The 14,776-nt window shown below is 40.0% G+C and overlaps 1 protein-coding gene across 1 annotated transcript in view; it reads left to right on the top strand.

Moving 5' to 3' along the window:
- Window positions 1-14,776, top strand: part of LOC132888209 (protein NLRC5-like) — a 951,571-nt gene that overhangs the window by 768,551 nt on the left and 168,244 nt on the right. The window contains exons 27-29 of the mRNA XM_060924270.1: window positions 2,769-2,939; window positions 3,844-4,014; window positions 4,214-4,375. Of these exons, the coding sequence (XP_060780253.1) occupies window positions 2,769-2,939; window positions 3,844-4,014; window positions 4,214-4,375 (504 nt within the window). The remainder of the gene's footprint in view (window positions 1-2,768; window positions 2,940-3,843; window positions 4,015-4,213; window positions 4,376-14,776) is intronic.

Below are 14,776 nucleotides of genomic sequence, written 5' to 3' on the forward strand. Positions count from 1 at the left end.
TGTTTAAACTGAGAAAATGTATCATTTAAAGAGAAAAATTAGGTGATTTTAAATTTCATGACAACACATCTCAAAAAAGTTGGGACAAGGCCATGTTTCCCCACTGTGAGACATCCCCTTTTCTCTTTACAACAGTCTGCAAACGTCTGGGGACTGAGGAGACAAGTTGCTCAAGTTTAGGGATAGGAATGTTAACCCATTCTTGTCTAATGTAGGATTCTAGTTGCTCAACTGTCTTAGGTCTTTTTTGTCGTATCTTCCGTTTTATGATGCGCCAAATGTTTTCTATGGGTGAAAGATCTGGACTGCAGGCTGGCCAGTTCAGTACCCGGACCCTTCTTCTACGCAGCCATGATGCTGTAATTGATGCAGTATGTGGTTTGGCATTGTCATGTTGGAAAATGCAAGGTCTTCCCTGAAAGAGACGTTGTCTGGATGGGAGCATATGTTGCTCTAGAACCTGGATATACCTTTCAGCATTGATGGTGTCTTTCCAGATGTGTAAGCTGCCCATGCCACATGCACTAATGCAACCCCATACCATCAGAGATGCAGGCTTCTGAACTGAGCGCTGATAACAACTTGGGTCGTCCTTCTCCTCTTTAGTCCGAATGACACGGCGTCCCTGATTTCCATAAAGAACTTCAAATTTTGATTCGTCTGACCACAGAACAGTTTTCCACTTTGCCACCGTCTGAGCCTTGGCCCAGAGAAGACGTCTGCGCTTCTGGATCATGTTTAGATACGGCTTCTTCTTTGAACTATAGACTTTTAGCTGGCAACGGCGGATGGCACGGTGAATTGTGTTCACAGATAATGTTCTCTGGAAATATTCCTGAGCCCATTTTGTGATTTCCAATACAGAAGCATGCCTGTATGTGATGCAGTGCCATCTAAGGGCCCGAAGATCACGGGCAGCCAGTATGGTTTTCCGGCCTTGACCCTTACGCATAGAGATTCTTCCAGATTCTCTGAATCTTTTGATGATATTATGCACTGTAGATGATGATATGTTCAAACTCTTTGCAATTTTACACTGTCGAACTCCTTTCTGATATTGCTCCACTATTTGTCGGCGCAGAATTAGGGGGATTTGTGATCCTCTTCCCATCTTTACTTCTGAGAGCCGCTGCCACTCCAAGATGCTCTTTTTATACCCAGTCATGTTAATGACCTATTGCCAACTGACCTAATGAGTTGCAATTTGGTCCTCCAGCTGTTCCTTTTTTGTACCTTTAACTTTTCCAGCCTCTTATTGCTCCTGTCCCAAATTTTTTGAGATGTGTTGCTGTCATGAAATTTCAAATGAGTCAATATTTGGCATGAAATTTCAAAATGTCTCACTTTTGACATTTGATATGTTGTCTATGTTCTATTGTGAATACAATATCAGTTTTTGAGATTTGTAAATTATTGCATTCCATTTTTATTTACAATTTGTACTTTGTCCCAACTTTTTTGGAATCGGGGTTGTATATCCACTTCTTGGTTTTAATAACTTGCTTGTTTGCTGAACACAAACATGGCAGTAAGTTCTTGTGTGAATGGACCAGACTCCACTTTTGGATCATTAATCCCTTTGGGCTGAGAATGACCTGCATGCATGGGTTTGGCTTCTGGCACATCCATACAGTTTTAAATACAAAACCTACAATTAAAAACTGTCAGTCCTGTGCGCTGTGGCGTGTGCACCTGAAGGCATGCCTCGGGCTGTGTGAGCACCGAGTGAGCTCCAGCACGCGCGCCATGAGCAAGACGCACCTGAACTCAATTAGCGAACTCTCCGTTTGGCTATTTAAGGACTGCGCTGATGCAGTAGCATCGCGAAGTATTACACTACATTAAGTACGCATTACCGAGCCTTTCTTCCCGTGTTCTTGTTTTCCTGGTTTCTTGATTCTTGCGCCTTGTTCTCGTTGTGCCTTTGATGTACTGTTTGCGCCTCGACCGACCCTTTGCCCGTTTTCATGTTTCCGATCTTGCCTGCCGTTTTGGACTGTTTGCCTTTGTGTGTGTTTTCTGCACTTTGTGTATATATTGCACTGTATTAAACTGAACACTTCTGCACATACAGCCGCCTCTCTCGCATACCTGACAAAAACAGTTTGTTTTTACTGCATTTATTGAATTCCTGGGCTCCCATCTGTAACAGGGAGTGATGTTGTGTTCCATTAATACACTTTACAGTAGATTATTAGATTCTAAGAGAATAGATGAGCCAAAATAATTGGAGATCTTTTTTTAATGGGCCCCGACTCGTTACAAATATGAATAGGTGGGCCTGAAAGTAGAAAAGGTTGAGAACCCCTGGTGTAGTGGTTAGCACTGTCGCCTCACAGCAAGAAGGTTCTGGGTTCGAGCCCAGTGGTTGATGTGGCCTTTCTGTGTGGAGTTTTCATGTTCTCCCCGTGTCTGTGTGGGTTTCCTCCGGGTGCTCCGGTTTCCCCCACAGTCCAAAGACATGCAGGTTAGGATAACTGGTGGCTCTAAACTGACCGTTGGTGTGAATGTGAATGGTTGTGTATCTCTGTGTGTCAGCCCTGTGAACCCTGCCTCTCGCTCAGTCAGCTGGGATAGGATCCAGCCCGCCCGCAACCCTGCACAGGATAAGCAGTTACGGATAATGGACGGATGATTGGCATAAGGTCCAAATAAATTAACAAAAGCAGCTTCAATAAGAGTGTGTGTGTGTTCTGGGGTCAATGTAACCATTGAACAATACTCCCTTATTGTACATGAGAACACTTTATGCTATTTCCTTTCTGCAGACTGTGGAAGAGCGTCAATGAGAAATCCTGCACTGCTTTGGCTTCAGCTCTCTGTACAAATCCATCACACATCAGAGAGCTGGATCTGAGTGGGTGTGAACTGGGAGACTCAGGAGTGGAGAAGCTCTGTGATCTACTGAAGAAACACGAGTGTAAACTGGAGACACTGCGGTGAGTAACTCAGTGATGAAGCACACTAAGTTTTATAATAATGCAGAACAAGGGCGCCTGCTAGTGGTGGGACTGATGAAGATAAACTGCCCTTTAGGTGTGAATGAGTGTGTAAAAGTGTGTGTGCATGGAGCCCTGCAATGGACGGTACATTAAAGAAAACCATACTGTAATTCAACACAAGTTTTCTGACAGTAACACACACTGGCTCAGCACTAGTAAACAGCTGTAAACAGCTGTCAGCACTAATACTGAACAGACGGTGAAAACTTAGTTTAAAAACTCGTTATTTTTAACAGTTTTAAAAGAGGCTAATATTACCCAAAATAATATTTACATTTTATTTACATGTACTTCATCATTCCATCCTTTACACTTCTATCTTACAAATAAGAAAAGTCACAGCAGCTCACAAAAATACACTGAATTATCAGTCTAGTGATTGGCGTTGTTAACTTTCAGATAAGACATACAGTTTTGCATGTTTATGATTTTTGTTGTATTTAATTTGCTAAATCTGTATATGTTCACATATGTTTCCTTACACTGAATGACAAAGGTGAAACTCGTATTGTGAAAGGAGCGGAAGTGGATGTGGTCGTTCGAGGGGAGGAAGATGGAGGTTGCCATTAAAACGTGTCAATAAAACTTTTGAAGTGGGTCTTATTGTCATGTAACAGGCATAAGGTCCAAATAAGTTCACAAAAGGCAGCACAATTAGTGTGTGTGTGTTTCTGGGGGGCAATGTAACCACTGAACAATACTCCCTTAGTGTACATGAGATAACACTTGGATAAAAAGAAATCAGAATTTAAAAAAAAAAAAAAAAAGAAAAAAAAATTCACCTCTGGTCTCTTTTCTTTTTTTCTGTCCTGATGGACTAAATGCCGTTTCCTTTCTGCAGACTGTGGAACAGCGTCAGTGAGAAATCCTGCACTGCTTTGGCTTCAGCTCTCTGTACAAATCCATCACACATCAGAGAGCTGGATCTGCGTTGGTGTGAACTGGGAGACTCAGGAGTGGAGAAGCTCTGTGATCTACTGAAGAAACACGAGTGTAAACTGGAGACACTGCTGTGAGTAACTCAGTGATGAAACACTGAACTGAGATCACAATCTTTAATAGTTTTCCGTGAATCAGAGCTTTCCAGATGCACACGAACAAAACTGACAAGATCTTCATCTCTGTATTAACATCTGTGTTTGTGTTACATTCACGATGAGTTCATGAATCTCTTCATGTTCACACGTACGTCATTATCTCCCTGTCTGCAGGTTATCTCAGTGCAGAATAACAGAGAGAGGCGGTGCTGCTCTGACTGCAGCTCTGAGCTCAAACTCCTCACATCTGAAAGTGCTGGATCTGAGAGAGAATGAACTAAAAGATTCACTCACACAGCTCGAGGAGTTGCTGAAAAGTTCAGGAGGCCGGCTAATGTAAGTGAACTTAACACACACAGGACTGAATGTATATTTCCTCTAAAATATAATGTAAGAGCAAGAATGTCATGTCTGTTCGAGTAATGTAATGGGGACAAATCAACAGAATGTACCGATGATAATCGTATTGACAGAAGCGCATAGAATATCCCATCAGAACTCAATATCAGAATTCAAACATAATGCTAACAATCACTGCATGCTAATTGTTAGTTGTGGCTGTAATTTGATTCGAGTACACGAAGTACACTTTGAACTGAGCTGTTACTGTTCTACACAGAAATACCACTGCAGTTTTACTTTCATTTCAGCAGGAATAACAGCTTACACGAGTCCAACATGCTCTAAACTCACTCACACACACACACACACACACACACACACACACACAATGATCAACTGTTCATTCACATTTATTTTTATACTGCATTTACTGAAGTGCGAATGTGATTTAACCAAATGTGATTTATTTAAAATATTTTAATAAAGTGATAATTACAAGGGAAAACAGATATAGTTCCTGAGTAAGATAATTTATATTGATCACAATGTTGAAACCTGTCTTTTTTTCTGTTTTCGTCTTACAGATATTATTAGACCACATGGGAGAAAATGAAAGCTTTTGGGTTTACTATTACATATTACGTCCCTGGTATTAGAAATTCTGATCAGCAGCCGACTTTAGAAAGTGAGTCGTCGACACTGCAGCATGACCAAAGAGAGGGAAAAATGGAACTCGTCCCACAGTGAGGAAGCAGTGTGGACAATGTCTCCAGCGAGCCAGACCAGGGCAGGAGGGGGAACACAACAAAGGACTGCACAGAGAAAAGTCACACCAGTAGTTCACAGAATCTACAAAATAAAGGCTACACAAGCGTTCCCACCTCCAAACCACAAAACATGGACTAGAAAAGGACAAAAAAAATCCCTCACCAATACGGGCTACAAACATCCTGGTGACTGACGCTCAGATTTCATTCAGTCCATTTACTGAAAAGGAAGTTTGTTCTGGTTTCTGTTCCTTTCTTCTGCAAAGGAACTTTCAGAGCTGAACACAGTGAATGTGTTTGTTTAATAAATATCACATGGACAACTTCATTTGTAATGAAAGCACCGATAACCCTCACTCTCTAATCCCACACACACTGAAACACACATTATGGGAAGAATGTTAGAAAGTCGGACTCTGCTGTCGTTCTCATTCACACATGCACTTTTTTTAAATAAATTGATTGTATGTATGTTACTAAAATGTTAATTTTTTTTTTTAAATATCTGGAATATTCTCCTGGTGTCTTTACACGAAGGCTACAATGAACAATTTTTTTAATTATTATTTATTTTAATTAGTTGATTGTCCTAATGATTTTTTAAATTAATATATTGATTTTCTAATTAGTCAATTAATTCTTTGGTGAGCTAACCAATAAATAATAACCATAACTTCTACCTTTAATCTTTCAAACTTTTATTCAAATATTTTCTCATAAAAATACTTTAACTCTTCCTGAGACACAAAAATCAGTGACATTTTCACATGAAATCTATGAATGAAGGAACCATTTCAAACTGTAACTTTTACCTCATGATATTATTCATCACAACACTTTAGATTTATGCAGTGTAGGCCTCATTAGGAAAGATGTTGTTTCCTATATCATGCTATTAATTAGTGTAAATAGTGTTGAGTTGGATTTATTTCAACGGCTCGTGCTGATTGTAATCAGAAATGAACTTGCATTATTTATCTGTAAAAGGTTTGTTTATACTGACTGACAGTGTAATGTTAATGGAAATTACCTGCTTACAGTGAGGATAGAGCAGATGTTCATGACTTGGATGGCGACGCTGCTTTCCAGAACATAGCTGAATTTAACTCCTTATTTGCATAATAATCAATAATTAAATAAACACTTACGCTGCTGTCTTTTGGTTTTGAAGTCAGAGAGCCACAGGACGTTTACTTTTGAGATATTCGTGTATAGTGTTTGTGCTCCTGTAGAAGGCCATTTTAGTTTTACAAACCATGCAGAGCTCTATTTTATTCGGTCTCTGTTTAAAGAAATCCCACACTTTGGATGATCAGGTTTGAGTTTTTTGGGATAAAGTTTCATTTTCAGTATGCTCAGGGAGAAGGTCCTGGCTGCAGCCCGGAGAACGAGGTGGGGCATGTGTAGCTCCACCCCTAACCCCTGGGGCGTGGCTATACATGTAGCCCCACCCCTAACCTTATTCCTCACCGTAGCCCTTGGGTGGGGCTCCACATTCCCCGCCTCATTCAAAATAATAAATTGCTGGGACAAATTAAAAAAAAAAAGTGTGTTATTTTTACCCAAGTTTTGGTAACAGAATCTTATGAGAAATGTATTAAAGGACTAATGCCTGAAGCTGGGGGGGCCTCACGTGATGCAGCTGAGCTAGGAAGATGTCTGTTCCGGAGCTCCCACAGAAAACTCGGTTTTAACTTATAAATTACACCCGCTCTACCTCTAACTTCACCTGGTTGATGTAATATGGACTTGAGACCTCGAAACAAGACTCAAAGCTCGATTATTGATCACTTTTCCTCTCGGGAAGCAGCACATGAACCGAGCGCCGAGTGCAACATGGCCGTGAAAGAGCAGCGTGAAGTGGAAGGAAGCCTCGCAATATTACAAGAGAGAAAACGCGGAAATGAAGCACTCTCCCAGAAGCTCGACGCCAAAACAGCCGAAATTAACCATTCTATCTCGGGGTTGAAAACAGTGATAGACGGGATGTGCTCACGCGTTACGGAGGAATGAATTAGCCCAGCCGAAGACAAGCTAACTGAACTGGATTCCCGTGTTTTCAGCCTGATAAAGGAGAAGGAGTTTCTCATGGACAAAGCAGACCAACTGGAGAATCAAAGCCCACGCAATAATGTCCGCATTGTTAACCTACAAGAGGGCGGAGAGGGAACAGATCCAGTGCGCTTTTTTACAGATTGGATCCCTCCGTGCTGGGACGACAGCACTTTCCCGAGCCACTGATTATTGAAGGAGCGCATCGATCCCCGACATCCCGCCAACCAACAGATAAACAGCCCAGACCCATCCTCATCCGTCTGCTCAACTACCAGGACTGTGATAAAATTCTCCGAACAGCCACTAAGAGATCCAGAGAAAAAGGTGGGCCGATCACTTTCAATGGGAACGCGGTGCTGTTTTTCCCGGATCTGAGTGCAAACCTGGTGAGGCGCAGAAAGGAAAACAACAATGTTAAGAAGGAGCTGCATGCAAAGAAGCTCCAATTCAGCCTTCTCCAGCCAGCGATTTTGAGAGTCGTTCTGCCTGATGGAGAGAAGAAGTTTTTCAAGACACCCGAAGCGGCGGCATCTTTTCTCCGAGACTTCCCGGGAGGAGCTGGGTCCTGATCGACACCGGGGACTACAGGTGCAGCTCTGGAGCTCTGCTAATGCTGAAAGGAGAACGACATTTGTACAGATCCTCTCCATGAACTATCTAGTGACTTTTACAAATGCAACGATATCCCTGTCATAACTTCTTTATTTTTTGGACATTATGGACAGAAAAGGGAACTTAGCCTACTGTTCTGAGGCTGCATCTGATAGAACTTTTATTTACTTTTAAAGCGGGTGTTAAAATGTTTACATTTCAGTTTGCTTATATACAGAGTGATTATAAGTTTCTTTACAATTGAGCTCTGGGCCCGACAAGGTATTAGTTAGGCAAGATACATTTAGGCAGCGTCCAACGGAGGCCCCGGGAGGTGATTTTGGATGGGGCCGAGTGTTCAGGGGGTCGGCACTCAAGGGGACGGGGAGGCTTTGGTTTCATTCGTTTGTTTTTTGTGTTTAGTTTGATCAAAAGAGAGGCATTGTCTTTAAAACTTATTGACGACAGATTACAAGGCGAGTTACTGTCATACCTCTATATTTTTCACATGAACAAGGTGGTGAAATTTGTCAGCTTTAATGTCAATGGTCTAAATGGGCTCGTTAAGAGGAAAAGGGTGTTAACATATTTAAAAAAGACTGAAACGGATATAACCTTTATCCAGGAGACCCATCTTACTGCGCAAGAGCACAACAAATTAAAGAGAGGGTGGATAGGCCAAGTCTTTTCTTCATCTTTCAGCTCTAAGGCGAGAGGAGTTGCTATTTTGATAAATAAAAACATTCCCATCACTGTTCAGGAAACGATCAGTGATCCATTAGGCCGCTATGTTTTAATAAATTGCCGGATCTATTCGGGACACTGGACCTTACTAAACCTCTTTGCCCCAAACTATGATGACGTTTCCTTTATTCAAGACATTTTTCTTAAAGTATCAGGAGGCCACAAACATATTCTTATGGGAGGAGATTTTAATTTCTGTTTAGATTAAATTTTAGACAAATTAGCAACCTCCATCTTTAAAACTAAGTCGGCCTCAACTACTCGATCATTCATGAAGGATTTAAACCTAACAAATGTTTGGAGGCAAATGCATCCTCAAACCTTAGACTACTCATAACCACTACTTGAAATGAGCCAATTAGCCAATTGTGAAGTAAACCGTTCCATAATCATCACACACACAGGCCTGGTAAGGAGGATGGGAAGCAAAACACAAAGGCAACAATGTAGGAATGGGGAAAAAAAAAACCCAGTACATTTATTTCACAAAATAAATTAAATAATTCAATAACTGAATAAACCAAGATGTTTCCCCTTTATCTTTTTAAATGTTAACTTAGATTCACTTGAAATTAAATTAATAATAATAATAATAATAATAAATGGATCAACAGAAATGTACCACTTTGGTCACCGCTTTTCAATTCCAATGGTAACTTTCAATTCGGTATTCACATCAAAGTCATAAAAAAACAACAAAATTAAAGTGTCCACCTCTACAGTTCGTTCCTGAGGTAGTATCACAATCAGTCTCTTTATCAGTCCCCCCAGGATTCTGCGGGCCTTTTTTGTGATTGTTGCGGGCTAAAATGTCTGATGTTGCGGGGGTTTGCAAAAAATTGCGATGAAAGTTGCGGTGTTTTTTAGGTTTTTGTTGCGATTACATTGCGGGAGGAAGTGAAAGTTGCGAGAAATTGTTGCGATTTTCTCTTTTTGTGATTAAAATTGAGTGATATGTTAAATATTAAAGTTATTACTGAAAAACTATTGATTAAAAAAAACAAAGACACTGAGAAATGGTCCTATAAACAACTTTACCAATATAAAAGATTACCAGGACTACAAAAATGCAGAAAAATAGGCTTTACTTATCCAAATGCACCTGTTGGTGCAAAAGTTAAAGTGCAGAGAACCTCACAGCACAACATGAAGTTACCTTAAAATATAATATAAATGCCTCAGCTTTCATGTAAGAAAAAAAAAACTATTAATACTAGTACTGTGTGCAGGCAGTCTCTCCTGAAGACTAAATTAATAATTATAAACTAATAAAATAAATGGCTCAGGCTTCATAGAAGAAAAAAACAATTTGAACAGAATCTCACAGTATGATGCTGAAGCTGCCTAAACAATGGAAAATAAAATACCATTTTGGCAAAAATGTTGGCATCCATTAATTTCTTGTATTAAGTAAAAAATAAAGTGCACACAGTCCTTCACTGTAAACATAACACACTTTCAGTAACAGAATTTAAGCCTACATAAACACTGACTCGCACATCATGCAATGTTGCCAGATACTGCTGACGTTTTCCAGCCCAAAATATGTTCAAATCCTCCAAAATGCACTTGAAACCGCCCAATCTGGCAACACTGGAAGTAAGGCGGAAGGTAGTTTGTCGACGTCACCACAATGTGACGCCAACGATTGGTCAGATTTGCGGGAAAGTTGCGGTGATTGGATATAATTGCAGCACCGCCCTGAATTTGCGTTGAAGTTGCAAATCGCAACATCGCGAAATCCTGGAGGCTCTGCTTTTATAATCCTTCTGCATTAGATAATTGAGATAACTGTCCTTTTCTTTTCTTTGCAAGTGCAGTTCTGTTGAGTCAAGTCAGTCAGTCAACTAGTCAGATTCAGTTTAGTTCGGGGCCCCTTTTTTAGTCTTTTATTCTCTTTGCGCAAGCTTATCTGATTCTTTATGTGGAAATCCAACGCGTCCCAGAGCATCAACTCGAGACTCTCTCTTTCTCCACACATGCATACATGTCAACCTTTGGTCAATCAAACCTGTATAACCAACCTCCAAAATCCGTATTTCCCTTATAAAATCCGTATAAAATGCAAATTAAAATAATTTACCTAAAATTTGAATGATAATTAACAATGATATATCCCAGTTACTTTTTATTCAATATTAATAACAATAAACCTTCAGAATGAATACAAAGCTCCAATGTTTGACAAAAACACAAAAAGTGTTATCAGCGTAGTTACGAAGGAAATACTTCGTTGTTTGGAGACGGGTTTCACCGAGCGGCTGTTATGCGCGAGACTTCATATTAGCCACAAAGCCAGGAAAATCTGTTCGTAAAATTACGTTATAATGACCAAATACAATGAAAAGTATTTTTCCAGTCTCACCTGTGAAAGGTAATCCCATGGGATCTCGTTTGGACGGTAAACCTGTTGGTACAGTTAAACGCAGCACACGAATGAGGCATCTTTATTCTCAGAATCGCCACTTTGCCACATCCAATTTAGCGGCGAGGATGACGTATGATTCTACGCAGAAGGCGGCGTCTATGTTTGTCTATGACTTCCGGGTTGGCGGGATTCTCGCAATGCGGTGTGCGCATGATCAAAAGTGGAACGAAGTCTCGCTACCACAAGATAACGCGCGATTTCATAAGACTCTTTACTGGCTGTCGTGGGAATTGATTATAGCTCTAAACAAATATTGAAGTTTTTTTTAAAGAATCCGTATAACTTTATTTATACGCCCGTATACTACGTTTATTGAATCAAATCCGTATAAAATACGGACATTCCGTATAGGTTGACATGTATGCACATGCCACGGCAGGATCCTCGCCGCACCTCCCGCTCGCTGGAAATCTTTGTCGTTCTCTTCTTCAGAAAGCGACCAACACAAAAAACCCAACCTGCACACCATATAAATTAACCTCAGTTAACATCAAATCATATTAATCATAATAATATTACTGATTGATGTGTGGCATTTTATCATAAAATCCAACCATTTTTTAAATGCATGTGTTTAATTCATAAATGCATAATGCTCACTGGTTCTGTAGCTCTTGACTTGTTTCTTTTCTTTTTGAAAAGGGAAATGTTCCAGCTTGGGTTTCAGTTGGAATGTATGCTCTTAAAGAAAATGTTCCTGCAGACTTTGTCTACAAATGGACACCTACAACTAGCAACCCTGTCTTGATACATAGAATCAAAACGTGGTATGAAATCCGGGAAAGTATTGGACTAAAAATATTGTTTCACCTAAAACACCTTTGAAAGAGAATGGACTCATACCCATGTCAGTGGATAATAAGACCCTGGAAACATGGCATTTTGCATGGCATCCAGGACTGGCACACGACTCCAAAAGGTACACTCTGGTGCATTTCAGCTAAGAGATAATGATACACAAAACTAGCAGGTAAAGGAGGCTTTACATGACCAAACTTTGGGAAAAAAATACTGGTGTGAGAAGAGCATGTCCACATATAACATAATGAAAAAGATTCCGTTAAATCCTGCTAAATGGGTAAAATGTGCCACCTGCTGTAGCAAGTGTGCGCCTGCATTGACTGAGTAGGAATAGCGATGGATTACGGGTAATCCTCAAAGCAGCGGAGGATCTGCCACGAGATAACGTGTCTGTGACTAGCCATGGACAAAAGAATGTGAAATTGCTCAAAACAGCACATAAGTGTTCGCTGGCTGTATTTGGTTGTCTGTCACATGTTTCAGGTTAAACTCGTTATGGTTTTATTAAAGTTCATGATTTGATTTTTATGTGTTTTGCCGCCAGTAAAAATTCCTCTCGTATCGCGCTAGTTAACATTAGCGCTAGCTGACACTTACACAATGTCTTCAGACAGAGCAATGCGCTGCACGCCCACAAATGACTATCCGACTCTCATGTCCTGTCATATATGTATGTAGCAGTGTGTTGATTTTTAAAGTGTTGTAATATCCTATATGAGGTATTTGCCTTGTTTTGTATGGGTAGTTATAGTTTTGTAAATTGCTTTTTTATAGAATGTAAAATGCAACAAAAGGTAACAGTCAGTTTGAACTCTGTAGAAGTATATTGTGTTATATTATTTTTGTTCATTTTCCTTGTACTTTCTTTTTGAAAATTAAGGGGATAGCTTCTGTTTTATTTATTCTATTTACATTAATCAAAAACCACTATACAATCATTGTGTATTAGTTAATATTGTATTAAGTTCTAATAATTTAAATATGGGTAATCCTAAAAGCAGCAGAGGATTTGCCACTAGACAGAGCAACGCGCTGCACGCCCACAAATGACTATCCGACTCTTATGTCCTGTCATACACTACCATTCAAAAGTTTGGGGTCACCCAGACAATTTTGTGTTTTCCATGAAAAGTCACACTTTTATTTACCACCATAAGTTGTAAAATGAATAGAAAATATAGTCGAGACATTTTTCTGGCCATTTTGAGCATTTAATCGACCCCACAAATGTGATGCTCCAGAAACTCAATCTGCTCAAAGGAAGGTCAGTTTTATAGCTTCTCTAAAGAGCTAAACTGTTTTCAGCTGTGCTAACATGATTGTACAAGGGTTTTCTAATCATCCATTAGCCTTCTGAGGCAATGAGCAAACACATTGTACCATTAGAACACTGGAGTGAGAGTTGCTGGAAATGGGCCTCTATACACCTATGGAGATATTGCACCAAAAACCACACATTTGCAGCTAGAATAGTCATTTACCACATTAGCAATGTATAGAGTGGATTTCTGATTAGTTTAAAGTGATCTTCATTGAAAAGAACAGTGCTTTTCTTTCAAAAATAAGGACATTTCAAAGTGACCGCAGAGGCGTTGCCAGGATGTCATGCTTGGGTGGGCATTTGGTTTATTTGGGGGGGCAACAAATTACATTTCTTATTGTAGTGTGTGTGTATGTATGTGTGTATAAGTCCCCCATTTTCGTGATCAGACGTGTTTCCCATGATTAATAGAGCATTCAGACAGGTATGAGCAAATTAATAGGACAAAGATTTCCTAAATGATAGTTGCTGGTGATTGGTTGAAGCAAAGTGGATAAAATAACAATGGTGGGAAATCTGCACTGCTTGGAAGAGGTTTTGTTTATTGCTCTTGTGACATTTGCTACTTTTTATCATCATCGTCCTCACCATCATCATCTGCTTGACCCCAGGGAGTTGGGTAGCCCCACTGGGCTCTGAATCTGCTACAAATCCAGTAATGCAATTTGAACTATAAGATGTTTTGATTGAACTAGGTTTTGATTCCAGTAATTATCACCTACTAATGCTTCCAATTTCACAAATGGCCATTTTTAGTTCTTTACAAGAACAAAAATCTTTTGAAACTCTATTTTGCGTAATAATTTGGAAGAGTCCATTTTTAGTTTTTTTTAATTTAAAAAAATACAGTTAGCATTGGAAGGTTCGTTCAAAAACAGTTGATTTGTACACTGACGGTTGATGACTTGAAAATTAGGACGATTGTCATTTCTATTGACTCTTCAGGAAAATCAGTGAAAAAAAGTCATTTGCATAATAATTTGGAATGTAGTGCAAGTTGAGATCCATACTCACACAAACATTCAGAGGGTCAAACAAAAACAGACACATGAAAAAAAGGTTGGGCTTCATTATGCACCATATCTGCATCTAGTGATAAAAGGAAAGGACCTGTCATTACATGGACTTGTGTGATTAATAGAAGCAATGGAACATTTTTATATCAATATTTTTTCCCTTTTTTATGAATACAAACAGAACTTATAGGCTGCAATATTGAGGTATTTCACCTGACGTCACAGGGTCACGTGACGCCCAGGTGTCCGCCATTTTGGACGGCAAGCTAGCTAATGTCAACAACAGTAGCTGGTATGTTACTGTAGCAATGTTTACGTTCAGTCATTCGGATGACTGTTAAAACCTTTCAGTCTCAAGTTTTTCCCTTTACTGGATTTACTAGTTTACTGAGCTAGCGCGCGCCAGCCGGCCGGCTCCCGGCTAGCGCACGCCGGCTCCCGGCTAGCGCGCGCCGGCTCCTGGCTTGCCGGCTAGCGCGCGCTGGCTCAGTAAACTAGTAAATCCAGTAAAGGGAAAAACTTGAGACTGAAAGGTTTTAACAGTCATCCGAATGACTGAACGTAAACATTGCTACAGTAACATACCAGCTACTGTTGTTGACATTAGCTAGCTTGCCGTCCAAAATGGCGGACACCTGGGCGTCACGTGACCCTGTGACGTCAGGTGAAATA

Source organism: Neoarius graeffei, chromosome 6 (assembly GCF_027579695.1).
Source record: "Neoarius graeffei isolate fNeoGra1 chromosome 6, fNeoGra1.pri, whole genome shotgun sequence".
Classification (NCBI taxonomy): Eukaryota; Metazoa; Chordata; class Actinopteri; order Siluriformes; family Ariidae; genus Neoarius; species Neoarius graeffei.